We start from the raw sequence: 13,399 nt of genomic DNA, 5'->3' as shown, positions 1-13,399 counted from the left end.
GTGAACTTTGGATAAGAGTATTTCTGTATACTTTTCTTGCATTTCTTCTTGGGCCATACGAGCAAGACAAACATGTATCTCAACAAATCCAGTTTATGTTTCATAAAATGTGTAAGCTCCCTTTCTGAGATTTTTCTTCTTGAAAATATTATTGTTTCTGATTTCAACACAGGAATGAAAAACTTGATGTTCCTGGTGGTTTGTTAGAAATGTCCCACTACTCTGAAGGTGCTATGAAGGTGCAGGTCTAAGTTCAGTCCTAATCTTTCTCGTTTCTTCTTTTTCCCCCTCCTCATTCTAACTGCATTTTAAAATGCTTTAAATGGATACGAGAACTAGGTTAATATGTAAGTCACTTGTACATGAAGAGGCAATTTGCAAATGTTGCTGCACTGTCTCCCAAGAAATGCGGGTCACTGCAGTTCATGAAATGTGCTGGAGTAAATAAGACACAACCTGGACTTGTGGAACCCCACTGCAGGGGGGTTGGAACTAGATGATCTTATATGTCCCTTCCAAACCAAGGCATTCTCTGATTCTGTGAAATGGTCTGTGCCAGTGCAGTAAGGATAGTAAGGCTTAGGTAGCTGTTAATATGTGGCAGGCCAGTGATAGATGACACCTGGAGCTGCCTAGGACTAAGTTACAATATACCCATGTTTCCTGTTTGAAATGTCTTCCTGGCTAAAGAAAACTTTTAAAAACACTTAATATTGTAGTTATCTCAGATCAAGATAAAATTGTTTTTGTTCTAAGCCAAGGCTGTCATCTCTAAAATACATTAAATTGCTGCTAAGGAACACTGTATCTTGAAGGAGTTTGCCAAGTACCTTGCAGCTGCTTGCTCACTTTCCTCCCACCTCTCTCAGTGGGAAGGAGATTAAGAAAAGGTAAACCTTGTGGGTTGAAATAAAAACAGTTTAATAATTGAAACAACTAAATATTATTATTATTATTATTATTATTATTATTAATAATAATAATAATAATAATAATAATAGTAATGAGAGTTGAGAGTAACAGAAATCAAACAGAAACAAGTGAAGGACAGTAAAATTGCTCACCACATGCTGCCTGATACCTAGCCTATCCCAGAATGTGTTGGGCCCCCTTACAAGTAACTTCTCCAGCTTATAAACAGGACATTCTGTGATATGAAATATCCCTTTGTCCACCTGTCCTGGCCATGCTCCCTCACAGCTTTTGTGCACCTCCTCACTGGCAGAGTATGAGACACTGGGAAGTTCTCAGGGTGAATGCTACTTAGCAACAACGAAAAAATCTATCACACGAGTCACGGTTTTGCTCATCATTGCAAGTGTAATTGGACCTTGAATGCCTGTCTCCCACCTCTGAGGTGTTCTAACACTCGGTTTAGCACTAAGAATTAATGTTGTAGCAGTCAGAGATCCAGTGCCCAGGTTGTCTCTCCCTGTTAAATTCAGGAATCCCAAAGTGCAGATAATCTTGGAACGAATGCAATCAAAAACATCTGTTATTTTGACTGCAATACCAAACAAATAAAATGGTAGTGTAACATTGAGGACCAGATAAGCTGGTCCTCATTTTCATCAGAGAGGTTCCTGCAGCATGTAGATGTGGCTGTCCTCATAGTGCCAAGCAGTCGGGTGGTTCAACTGACATTGTTCCCTGTTGTCATTGTCTGTGTTGATACACTTAGATTGTGCTGAAATAGATAAGGATAAATTTTTCCTTGCCATTTCCTGATAATCTATTGGTTCAATAAACCCTGAGTTGCAGAGTGCCAGGTTCAAGTGGCTCCTCTGTTTCACAGCAAGTTGAACTGCTCTGCCCTTTATTGCTAGGTAACTATCTAGAGTTCTGTAGAGTTCTGAAGAAATTTCTCAAATCTTCAAACCAAACGCCTTCTACAGGATCTAGTTAAGTATTTCTTGCCCCAGCGGTAGCACGGTGTTCCTATGCACCGTTTGTGTTTCTGAATCTAGATCACTTTATTGCACCACAGGGTAACTTGGTGTTGGCATGGATGCTCTCTGTGCTGCTTGCCTGTATTGGGCTTTTGTTCTTGCCCATGTTATGAATAAGAAGCTTGACTAGGCCAATATTCAAGCAGCAATTTATTATTTAATATGGTAAAGTATGAGCAATACAGCACTGGGTACAGTGGGGGAAGTTTTCCCTCCAACTGCACACTGATGATTGATGGTTACAGGTATTTATAGGGGTACTCATCAGTTTTTTTCAGCAGTTTCTATTTCCAATCTTTTACTCATCAGCAATTTTTATTCCAAATTATTACATCACAATTCTGTACACTATTGTGATTTTAATTTCCCAGGATGTATCTCAAAGGAGTATCCCCAGATGGTGACGGTCCAGTTTCCAAAAGAAGAAAGACGACTCCCATCTGGTGGGGTCCAGCTCCCCAGGTGTGTGTCCACCTTTTAATTGCAGAGACTATAAATCTCATAACAGTGATGTCCAGCTTCCCTTTGGTCGAAACCATAAACCCTTGAGGTGATGTTCATCTTCCTTTCTCAAGCTGTTTTTCTGTGCTTCCATAAGGTGTGAGATAAGCATATTTCCTTTATATATATTCTAAAGCTATAGTTTCAAGGATACAAGTAATATTCTAAAATTATACTTCAAAAGGTTATTATTGCAGAGCTTTTTATGGATTAAATGCAAGCAAAAAGCAACATCTTTAACACCTTAATTCCAATGCTCCTAAATCAACTAGGGTTAATTGCAAACAAAAGATAGGTTCAAAGGCCTTTTTCCATGCTTTATTTTCCTCAGTTATTATTAGAATTCACAGCTCTCTCATTGGCGGCGTCCACACATTTCGCATTCACAAATACACACGTCGCCTGTTTGTACTTCACACGAAACACAGCTTTGCATCTCACACCCAGCACAGTCTGGTCTGTTTTTCAGTTTGCTGTGAGGACAGTCAAAAGACCCGGGAACAGGTCATTTATCCCCCGTTCTTCTCTCCTACGCCTACCCCAGACAACTATGGCTCCTTAACCTTCCTAAGGAAACCAGCTCCAGCCTAGGGAGCAGGGTAGGGCCAGGCACAGATGCCGCGCAGGGGCCTGGGAAGGTGCGGGGGCAGGAGGACGCTGTGCTGGGCTCCCCTGGGCCCGCTGCCTTTCCGCCTCTGCGGTGAGCGCCGGTGGCGGCCCCAAGCGCCGGTGGGAGCAGCCCCGTCCCGCAGGGACTACAACTCCCAGCGCTCCGCGGCGCGGCCCGGCGGCGGCCCAGGAGGTGAGAGCGGCTGCCCCGGGAGCCGAGTTCTCCTTCAGGCCGCAGCATGAACGGCAGCGTGGCGGGCAGCGGCTACGCCGAGGAGATTATCAGCCTCACCCGCAGACCCTCAGGTAAGGCAGGGGCGGCCTCTCCACGCTGGGTCCGCGGCCTCTCCCGGGCCAGGGCAGCCGCGCCGAGGCCTGCGGAGCCACCGCCGAGGCCGGAGCGGAAGCCCGGGGTGGCGGCGGCCGGCGGGACGGCCGTGGCGGGCACCGGAGCGGCGGAGGGAGGGTCCCGGCCGCGAGGATAGAAGCGCAGCGCCCAGAGGTGCCGGGCCCAGGGGACTCCCCTGGAAATAGCCGTGGCGGATACGCTGCTGCGGGAAAAACTCGTGCCGTGCGTGAGGGAGAGCTGGCCGGGTCAGAGTCCTCTGCGGGAGCTCCGGTGGAGGCTGGTGTCCCTGCGGACAGCTCGCCTCCGGTTTCCCCTGGAAGTTGCCATCTCCGGTGGAGCTGTTGCTTCCAAGTGAGGCGGCAGCCGCTGAGCGCCCAGCCGCGTTAGATACCCTGAGTGAGTCAGGGGCCCTTTGGAAATCATGTGCCCAAGTGGCCGTCCCCTGTGTTGTCAGCTTGGCGTTCATGGTGCAGCGTACCTTGGGATGCTTTGGGGTGCTTAGAGAGAGGAGCATAGGCTGGAAGGAAAAAGGAATAGGGCACTTCGTGGGGCGTTTTTTGGCTTTGCTTTTCATGTCTCAACAGCAGGTGCGCTCATGGAAACCGTACATTTTTATAGGATTTATGGTGCCATTCAAATGACCTCACTTTCAGAAGTGAGGCAAGTAAGCACGAAATGTACAGCTCTGGAGCAAAATCCTGGCTATAGAGAATGGCAGGCTCCAGGAAGGCTTTTGGAGCTGGAGTTGTACTTTGGTGTCTGAGGCCTTCTCTTTAATTTAAATGAGGAGGAACGAAAACGTGGCAGCCCTACTGTTCTGCACAACTGCTGGGTGCAGCTGCTGGCCAGCCTTGGCTCCAGGTGCTCCCCAGAGACCCCAGCAGCCACGTTGTTGGTGGGTGTCTTTCCTTTCTCTGGGGTGGAGGTAAGTCCCGTGCTGGGCTGGCGTTGGTGCTGGCCCTCATGCTGGTGATCAGAATCTGGAGGGTGTGAGCAGCCCTTTGCCTCCCCTGCTCGCCAGATCGGCCTCTGGTCTGAGAGATGTGTAGCCCTACCTGCGTAGCCATGAGCTTCAACTAATGAAGCTGCGCTTGTTAGGGAAAGCTGTGCCAAATGAAGCTGGTTCTGATGAGAATGCGGTTTCCATGTTTCCATACATCTGGGGAGCTAAAATTTTAAGGAAGGTGTAAGGGAATGTTAAAGGGCAGAGTTGAGAATGGTCTTGAGTATGACCACTGTGATTTCAGTCTTGATTACCGTGAGCAGCATTTGTCCAGTCATTGAGATGGGCTGTGCATCTTTAGATTTAGGTTTCTAACTGTGTTATATGATTTGAAGGTCCTACATCCCCTAACAGCCTTGATGCACTTGCCATGTGAATTATTACTCATTTCTGTGGAAGGAACAAAACACTTACCTGTGAAGTACTTACCTGTGAAGTACAATTGGGTCCTGTAATCTCTTGAATTGGAGTTTTGACTGCAACTTTTAAAATAGGTCTGATGCTAAACATGTCTGGCAAAAAGTTTGCATTGGTTGTGAATGTATTTCCAGTGGCAGGACAGCGTATATTTGTCTTTTTCAAATTTTCTTGTATTCAGTCTCTCATTTCCTAATCCTGCCAGTCCTCTTTTTTTTTTTTTAAGGGACTTCATTTTTGAGGGACTTTTTTAGTTTAGAGAGGGTAAGTGAGGTATAGGGAGGTCTGCAGCCTCAGGGAGGGTCAGTAGTTTAGCCCAGAGCCTGCTTTTAAAGCTCTGCCATTCTGCTTCTCATCCCTTATAGACAAGAGATTTAGTGCTTGTGCTCTCTGTCCTTGCTCCTTTTCTTCCAGCTCTGCTGTGTCTCTTTCTGTGGCTGCATGAACTGGAAGGAAGAGAACAGCAAAGCGCTTGAGGATTGATAGGGAAGATATTTTTAGGCAGAGTGCAAGTCTGAGTGCTGGAAAGGAAAGACACAGTGAAAAAGCCCTGTGAATACTTAACTTGGTCTAGCACAAACTGCTGCCTCTTTGTCATGAAGATCTCCCTCTGCTGATGAAAGCTGTGAATCTTGGTTATTTTTTCAATCGTGGGTAAAAAGTTGCAAAATGTATACTTTTTTCGTATATATATATATATGTATATACCTATTTTAGAGGTTTTATATATGAGAGAAAATCAATGTGTTCTGAGATCCTGATTCCTTCTTTCTGGCTTTTAAATAAATGTTGATTAAACATTATACTTTCTGTAGTATTGATTTTCCCCTTTCCTAAGTTAATGGCTTTATGGCAAATAATTTTTAGGAGTGTGGATTTAAATTTTTTTTTCTTTTCATTTTCTATTGAAAGGTGTATTACTGTGCACAACTGGCCATTCTTGGAATAGATATTGTTCTAATTGAAATGTCAGTATTTCTCAATTTTCTCTCACTTTCATTTTTCCCTCACTTGTCTGAAGCTGCCAGGAAGGGAAGACAAAAAAAAGGTGTGGCAAAATTGCTGCTAATATTTCTTTACTTCCCAGCTGTAGATGCACACTTAATATACCATGACTCATTTTGTAAATGCTTTGATCTCCTGTGACTAATTTAAAATGCTGCTTCCCAGCAGGCATAAGGTGGTTTTACTTTCATTTGAAACTGCTTCCCAAGGTTTCCAGTTCCAAATTCAAGAGAAAATAAGAAAGAAAACAAAAACAAATAAATCAATCTGGCTGAACGTGGGCAGAACTTGCCCTCAGCTGTTCTTGACAATAGCTTTTAGATGACTGGTTCATGTCAAAAAAAAAAGTTGGTTTTTTTTTCCATTTACTTTGATTGCGTATTTGATTTTTGTTTTCTTTTGCCTTGGCTTTTTTCTCTTTTTTCATTGCAAGCCTCTTTGGGAGTCTTTCTTGTCCCTTTTTAGAGAGGAACTTAGCTGCATGTACAGTGGGGAATCTCATAATCTTTGAGTTTCCAGATTTTAAATTCAGTTTGTTCTTTTGGGTTTTAATGAAACAAGAAGTCTTAACTTTAATCCAGAAGCTGGATCCAGCTAGATATCTGTAACTGAGGCTTCCTTTAAAGAATTATACAAAACGGCAAAAATACATAGTGGACATCAGGTTTAATAAATGTATGTGTATTCCTGTTTGGTTTGCATTAAATCTGCAAACTTTGTCTTTATTTCCTATCATGTTTGAATTCATGAAACAGAGCAAAGTGATTTTGTACAATTTGAAGTAGCATCATGGAGCCTAACCTTCTTCTTGGAGGCAAAGCACACCACTTCCAGCCCCTGGGATGTGGAAGGGGAGTCTTCTGAGCTCTAGGAGCCCTCAAGCTGGGAGCACAGTCCTCCTTGCCTGTTTCCTTATCTGTAGACAGATTCTAATGCTCCTTGCCTTTCCTTACCCTGTTTTCCAGCTCACAAAGTGCTTGTCAGAGATGATTTCTTGTAGCTCAAAAGTAGTGATTTACTGTAATCTCATGTGAAATGCAGAATACTTTCATTTTCTTTCATGTTGTGCTGAAGAAGTTTATTCCTGCTGAGGGCTGAGTCAGCATCTCAGAAATGATGGCAGGCCCCTCACTATTCCCCAGCACCCACCTGAAGCAGTTCACAGGTGTTTTGTGTAATGAAGTATTACACAAATGGGGTCCTCAGGCATTTAGTGTCTCTCCTCTGCTTTCAAGACCAGTTTTATGAGAATAACTTTTCTAGACAATGGAAAGGTAGTTGGAAAGGATAATGCAGATTTGTGTGCCATGAGTTTTTGTATGGTGGAGAAAGCAAGACAATGTGGGAGGTGCAGTCCCCAACAAGCAAAACAGCAAGAACATTGGAAGCTTTGAGCTTTTTCTCATCAGCTTTCTTTTTGGCTTGCCTTAGGGTTAGGCTTCAACATTGTTGGTGGGACAGATCAGCAGTACATTGCCAATGACAACAGCATCTATGTCAGCTGGATCAAAAAGGATGGGGCAGCTTACCTTGATGGCCGATTACAAGAAGGAGATAAAATTTTAGCGGTAAGCCCTTTCTTCTGTTGTCCCCTGTGCTCTTGATCAGTGATGGGATGTGAGAGGCAGGTTTTCCTTCACAGTGCATAGAGAGGAGGGATGTGGTGAATGACTTAGATGATCCCAAGCAAACTCCATGGAGGAGTCACCTTGGGGGTCTGGAGAGAGCTCTGAGCACGAGGAATAAGTGCCTCTACACATGGGCTTATCTCCTCTGCCGCCTTGATTTGCCACAGAAGTGCTCTGTAGTGCTGTGCTTGTGTTTCCTCTGTGACTTGCCTCCCTAAGGTTTTAGAACCCATCAAGTGTTCTCTTGCTCACAATGGATTATCGTTTACACACATGTAAATAAAGGTTTTCCACCTCTTAAATTTCTGGTTTCTGACTGGTAATCCATGATTTCTAATCCTTTTGCACAGGGGGTTTTTAGATGATAAAATTTCTAGGCCATAATATTCTTCTCTCCATTTCACCTCCTCAAGAACAGCATGGGCTGCTTCTCCTTTTAGAAAATTGCTTTCAAATTTCTGATTTTCACACCCATTGATTCTTCAGATAGCTGGCAATCATGCAAGAAAGCTTTACAAAGTGATGGGTGAAGAAGTAGCCTCTCCTAGTATGATACACAACCTTTTTGTACTCCCTAATTTTATTTTACACTTGCTTATTTTGTTCCTCATGTGATCTTTTTAGCTTCAATAGACTACCTTGCACTAATTGGAGCCTATTATTGATCCAGGAAGTGATATTAAGTTAAACAGAGAATATTCTCTTTTTCCCAACAGTTTAATATTTATGTACTTGTGTTTGGGATGTCTAAATATGAAGAGAAGGGAGGCACTGGATGTGATCAGTGGGGATACAGTTAGGGAAATGGGGGCGAAAATGAAAAAGTAGGATGAATTCACTCAGTGAATGAAATCAATTTAAAACCCTGTGCCATGATATATTCATTTAAATTAAGAAAAATCCCAACACTTACAAGTGGATCAAGTGGATGCCAAGAAGTATGTATGTAAATTTTTTTTTGTTGGTTTTGCTACATCAGTGTGCTTATAAAAGTGTGTTTACAACACTCTCTCAAACAGAGGGATTTCAAAGGTACGCCAGTAGATGAAACAAGGTAAGAGACTTAAAATAATAATTTTCCTGCTCTTTTATGTTCATTAGCTATCAAAATCACACCTTTGATTTGTTTCCAGCAAAGCAACAGCATCAGAAGCTGTTATTGACACAACTGTGGTCTTTTAGTCTTATTTTGCCTCTAGGTAGTTTTTTTCAGTACCTGTATGTTTTCACTTGGAGTTTCTCATGTTCTGCCTCAGCACAGAAAAATACATCATAATATTAATTAATTAATTAGGATCTTTATGACTATAGTATTATGCCCTAAATGCAGAATTTTGTGAAACATAAAGATTTTTTGTCTTATCCTTCATACGTTAGCCTGCATCATAAAAAATTTGCTTGCTTTACCTTCAGCATCTGACTCTCCTTTTCCTTTTTTGCTAGATCAATGGCAAAGACTTGAAGGATTTGCGGCACAAGGATGCTGTGGAACTGTTCAGGAATGCAGGCTATTACGTGTCTCTGAAAATTCAGCGCAGGGTACGTTTTACTTCTTCCTTAGGGGTTATTTCTGGCTCAGTTTAGACTGGTTTCTGTGATTGGTGGCTGTTTCATGAGGAAGAAGAGTACTGTGTTCAGGTGCTCAGTGTGATATGTGCATATAAAAATTTTGTTTGACCTATGACCTTCTCTCATTGCCTCAGCTGTAATTATCTCTGTATAGCTTTGTAGCCACTGTAACCTTTGTAACAGTGAAAAGGTGAGTTTGGAGATGTCCCCAGGTCTTTGTTTTGCTGGAGTGTGTTGTGTTTGCTCACTGTTCTCCTTTCTCAGAGGTAAAGCTTTGTGTGTGAGGACAGAATCTCAAGTGGGCCAGTTTTATTTCAGTGGCCACAATCTTACTGGAGACAGAACTCCTTTTGTTTCAGAGGCCATCACTCAAGATAGTGTTGAACTGTGTGTACAGCCCAGCGCCACAAGACAGACATTGAGGTGCTGGAGCATGTCCAGACAAGGGTGATAAAGCAGGTGAAGGGTCTGGAGCACAAGTCTGGTGAGGAGCAGCTGAGGAAGCTGGAGGTGTTTAGCCTGGTGTTTAGCTCAGGAAGACCCTATTGCTCTCCACAACTGCCTGGAAGGAGGCTCTGTCCAGGTGGGGGATTGGTCTCTTCTCCCAGGCAACAAGCACGGGATGGAGACATCCTCAAGTTGCATCAGCTCAAGTTTAGATTGTGTATTAGGAATTTCTTCAGTGAAAAAAGGTTGTCAAGCAGTGGAACAGGCTGCTGTAGGAAGTGGTTGAGTCACCATCCCTGAAGGCATTTAAAAAATGTGCAGATGTGGTGCTTAGTTACATGGTAAACTTGGCAGTGCTGGATTAATGGTTGGACTTAAAGGTCTTTCCAACATAAATGATTTTACAATACTAGGAAGTATGGACTGCTATACTTCAAATATACTGGCACCATTTTAGATGTAAAAAGGGATAAACCCTTAATCCCCAGATAGTATGGAAGTTGACAAAAGAAATACTGATCTACCCAAAGCATGCTGGGGAGAGTGGCTTGAGATCCCTTTTCTACTCCCTTAACAAAGGAGTATGTCTGCTGGACCAGTGTATAAGACAGGTAAGAAAACCAGAGAGAATTATTGATGTCTTTTTCCTGGTAAAGAGAGCAGAAAATGGTGTGGTGGTAAGTGCATCAAGGGGTGACTGGGTATGTGTGTGTCATTTTTCTGCTGTAATGAGAGCAGAAAAATGAGGTGTATCCTGTTCCACTTGAGTCCAAGTTTAGAAAGTGGCAGAGAAACATGAGTCTGCCTGGTAGTGTCTGGATATCCTGCATTTCAGTTCAGTCCATCCTAAGCTGCTTTAACCCTCCATGTGTGGAATCTGCAGGTACCTGGGGAAACTGTTTTGACCATTCTTACAGAACCACCTGGTCCAGACACAGAACTTGGGGCTCTCTTGTTACGGGTTCTGACATAAATAATTTTTTTTTCCTTGTAGTTGCAGCCACAGAATGGCCCTGTGGGTCATGGAGGAGATGGAGAATCAGGTGGGCTTCCTCTGGCAGCCATTCTTGTGCCAGGCCTGGCGCTTGCTGCGACAGCAGTCTGGATCTTGCTGAGGTATCGACAGCGGATGTGAAGAGTTCACGGCTGGGATATCACTGCGTATTTTACACAGCTATGATGCAATTTAAAGCTAGAGAATCAACAATCTTGTCACAGACTGATGCCAAAAAGGATCATTGCCTATCATCAAAGTTGCTGCTGATGTTCGTATATATTGATTTTGTTGCAGGGTGGATAGAAGCAGAGAGAAAAAAGGGAAGGGAGAGGACTGTGTTTATCTGAAGAGTGGATTAGCTGTATTTTTTGACAAATTGAGGAGGTTTTGCCATCCTCTTCTATTTTGCACCATGAACTTTCAAACACACTCATCTATTCCACATTTTAAGGTTTAACTTTTGGTTAAAGGGAGTGGGAGTGATTTTAAATCAAAAACATTTTCTAGAGGCTTTGCCTTGTTTCCACAGAATTTTTTCTTGAATCTAATGAATTCTGTCCAAACCATGAATAAAGAGAAGCAATGCAAAGGGTATATTATTTTTCCTATTGAAGATTTGTCGGTTGTTGCTAAATAAATGCCTTAAAATTGTAAAATCTGATCTGTGGTTTCACAGGTAAAATCTTCAGTGTAGCTACTGATTTAACAGCAATATGCAGTATTGGTGAGACATTTTGCCAGTTGTGGAAAGATAGAAGATAGCTTGCTGCTAGAAGAAGATTGTGATTGTCAAAATGATAACTCATTTTTGGGTCAGAATTGTAAGAGAAAGCTTTCCACAAAATGCTAGCATACTGGAGAGAGACAGACAACTGAATCACAAAGATAAGTGGTGGCAAGAGATTCAGGCATGCTGAAGCTGTAGAAGAGCCTTTAAATTCATAGTGAAGCAATAGTTCCTCTATTCATCAGATGGGTTGAAGTCTACATCTCTGAGGTTAGAGGTCTGGGGGTTGTTTTTTGCACAGGGAATACTTCAGATAAAATTTTCGGTAGCAGCTAACTTGCTCTCTGCAGTCAGGAGACTCTTATGATGATTGAAAGGGAGAAGCTGAGAGCAAGCTGGGGTTGTCCTGGCTTTTACTTGTTTGTGAAGAGTTATGTGATGTTCAGGAGATGGACAGCCAGCTTTAAGCCAGGGTAAAGCCTAGCAGGTAAAACCAGAGGGAAGAGACCCTCCTCTGGAAAGTATATGGCTGAATTTACCTCCAGGGTCTCATCTCCTCACTGTGATTTGAATAGATTTAAATGCCCTAGCTTGATAGGAGCTCTGTGGGTAAGACCTGTTTCTCTTGTCTCCAAGAAATCAATGTGTTTTGTTGTTTTTTAAAAGAAAAGTGAAATGCATGGTCTGGTCTGTATGATGCCAAAGAAGAGATCACAGATGCAATATATGTTTTCAAAGAAAAACTGGTGTCTTGGTGCTTTACTTATCTCTGTTCTCATAGGACATTGCTGATGTATTTGAAATTGTTGTGTTTACTCAGGGCTGTGTTCCTGAGCGAACTGCTGGAGATAAAAGTGGCTATGCTGTTGAACATGGCATTCCTAAATCACCTTGGAGCTTCAGAGCGCTTGGATCACATGAAATCTTGCTTTGGCCTATAGACTGCTCTAGTGTAAGGGGAAGCGCAAACAGGAAGAATTTTGCTCCATGTTCTTAGGGGACTTTGGGAACAGTATTGATGTTGACTGGCCTGGGCTAAGGCATGCAGTGACTTGCCTTGGCCTGCAAACCAGTTGTGCCTGATAGCAGGAGGGCTGCTGTGTAGACAGATCTTTGCAGCTACAGCATGAACCAGCTTGTTTGTGACCTGCTCTGAATATTTGGCTGTGGTGTCCATGTGCAGCACATGTGTGTGTTAAGTTGGGTGATTAGAAATTGATGCTGTTTTATCACAGCCTTCAGAATAAACAGGCAGACATTAAGAAAATGGCCTGTCTTGTTAGCTTTTCCCCGAGTTGGGTTTCTGTGATGAGAAGTAGTATGTGGATGAGGGTAGGAGGATGAGAACTTATGGACAGTAATGGTTAGTTTTAGTCATTTCCCATTGAAGTAAGAGAAAGAAAAAGCTTTGGGGTTTTTTTTGTTTGTTTGCTTGTTTAACCTTTCAGCTTTGTGACTTTGATACTGTTCAGACATGACTGCCATCTATATTGCAGGCAGTTTATGAGGGAGAGAAGGGATTATAGTCAATGCTCAAATAATTGATATGGCTTATTAAAAAAGAGAAGGCCCTTCTGGTGCATAGTGTTCACAATTATTGAACTGCCACTCAGTAGCTTTTTCAGAAGTCTGGGTAGTAGTTTTTACTCAGGATTTAAACCATCCAGTCTAAAAGTGAGTAACACTTTTGTGGACCTGCCTGGTACCAAACAATCCCTTTTCCAATCCCCATCCACCTCTTGTCCCATTTATTGACAAAACCCAAGTGGAAAATACCTTGGCCCCAAACTCTCCTATGAACTGTGGCTTATACTACTTTCAGCAGCTGGACTGTCTCACCTAACCTTTCCATGATTTTCCAAAGTATTTTCCACCATGTGGTTTCTAAAGCCTTGAGTTTCATCTTTGCACTAGATACTGTATATACATTTTCTATCATTGTAGAAGAAGTAAATTTTAAAAAATCTAGTGAAGACAGCTTGTAAATACAAGTGATCAAAGGGAGTTTTACCTTTTGTTACAACTTAAATCTCTGGGGTTTTTTCAAAAGATAAGTTGAAATCCTGAAGACAAACAGAAAGCATCCTAACTGTATTTTATGTTTGTTTTGTTTAAGAACACATTTGCCATTAATACTGAGGGCAGCTGAAACTCTTAAATACCCATGTTTCTCTCCCATTCTCATTTGTTCCCTCAAA

The 13,399-nt window shown here is 42.6% G+C and overlaps 1 protein-coding gene across 2 annotated transcripts; it reads left to right on the top strand.

The window, feature by feature from the left end:
• The first annotated feature begins 3,059 nt into the window (after nucleotides 1-3,059).
• Nucleotides 3,060-11,130, top strand: SYNJ2BP (synaptojanin 2 binding protein). Of its 2 annotated transcripts, none has more exons than XM_064713706.1 (4): nucleotides 3,060-3,365; nucleotides 7,265-7,401; nucleotides 8,905-9,000; nucleotides 10,472-11,130. In XM_064713706.1, exons 1-4 carry the CDS (start codon nucleotides 3,299-3,301, stop codon nucleotides 10,610-10,612), a joined length of 441 nt encoding a protein of 146 aa, XP_064569776.1. In that variant the 5' UTR covers nucleotides 3,060-3,298; the 3' UTR covers nucleotides 10,613-11,130. The 2 variants fall into 2 exon arrangements, with proteins under 2 accessions (XP_064569776.1, XP_064569775.1); XM_064713705.1 differs by lacking the exon at nucleotides 3,060-3,365 and adding an exon at nucleotides 6,943-7,107.
• The last annotated feature ends 2,269 nt before the right edge of the window (nucleotides 11,131-13,399 follow it).

This window comes from Zonotrichia leucophrys, chromosome 5, assembly GCF_028769735.1.
Source record: "Zonotrichia leucophrys gambelii isolate GWCS_2022_RI chromosome 5, RI_Zleu_2.0, whole genome shotgun sequence".
NCBI lineage: Eukaryota > Metazoa > Chordata > Aves > Passeriformes > Passerellidae > Zonotrichia > Zonotrichia leucophrys.
The sequence above is the reverse complement of the archived record's forward strand: the minus strand, read 5'-3'. Positions and strand labels throughout refer to the sequence as shown.

Bases quoted from the DNA above. Each gene is read 5' to 3' on its own strand.
- SYNJ2BP (XM_064713705.1), top strand. From the start codon at position 7,011: ATGAAGTATTACACAAATGGGGTCCTCAGGCATTTAGTGTCTCTCCTC. The intron at 7,402-8,904 runs GTAAGCCCTTTC...CTTTTTTGCTAG, and splicing joins AAGGAGATAAAATTTTAGCG to ATCAATGGCAAAGACTTGAA. The intron at 9,001-10,471 runs GTACGTTTTACT...TTTTCCTTGTAG, and splicing joins CTCTGAAAATTCAGCGCAGG to TTGCAGCCACAGAATGGCCC.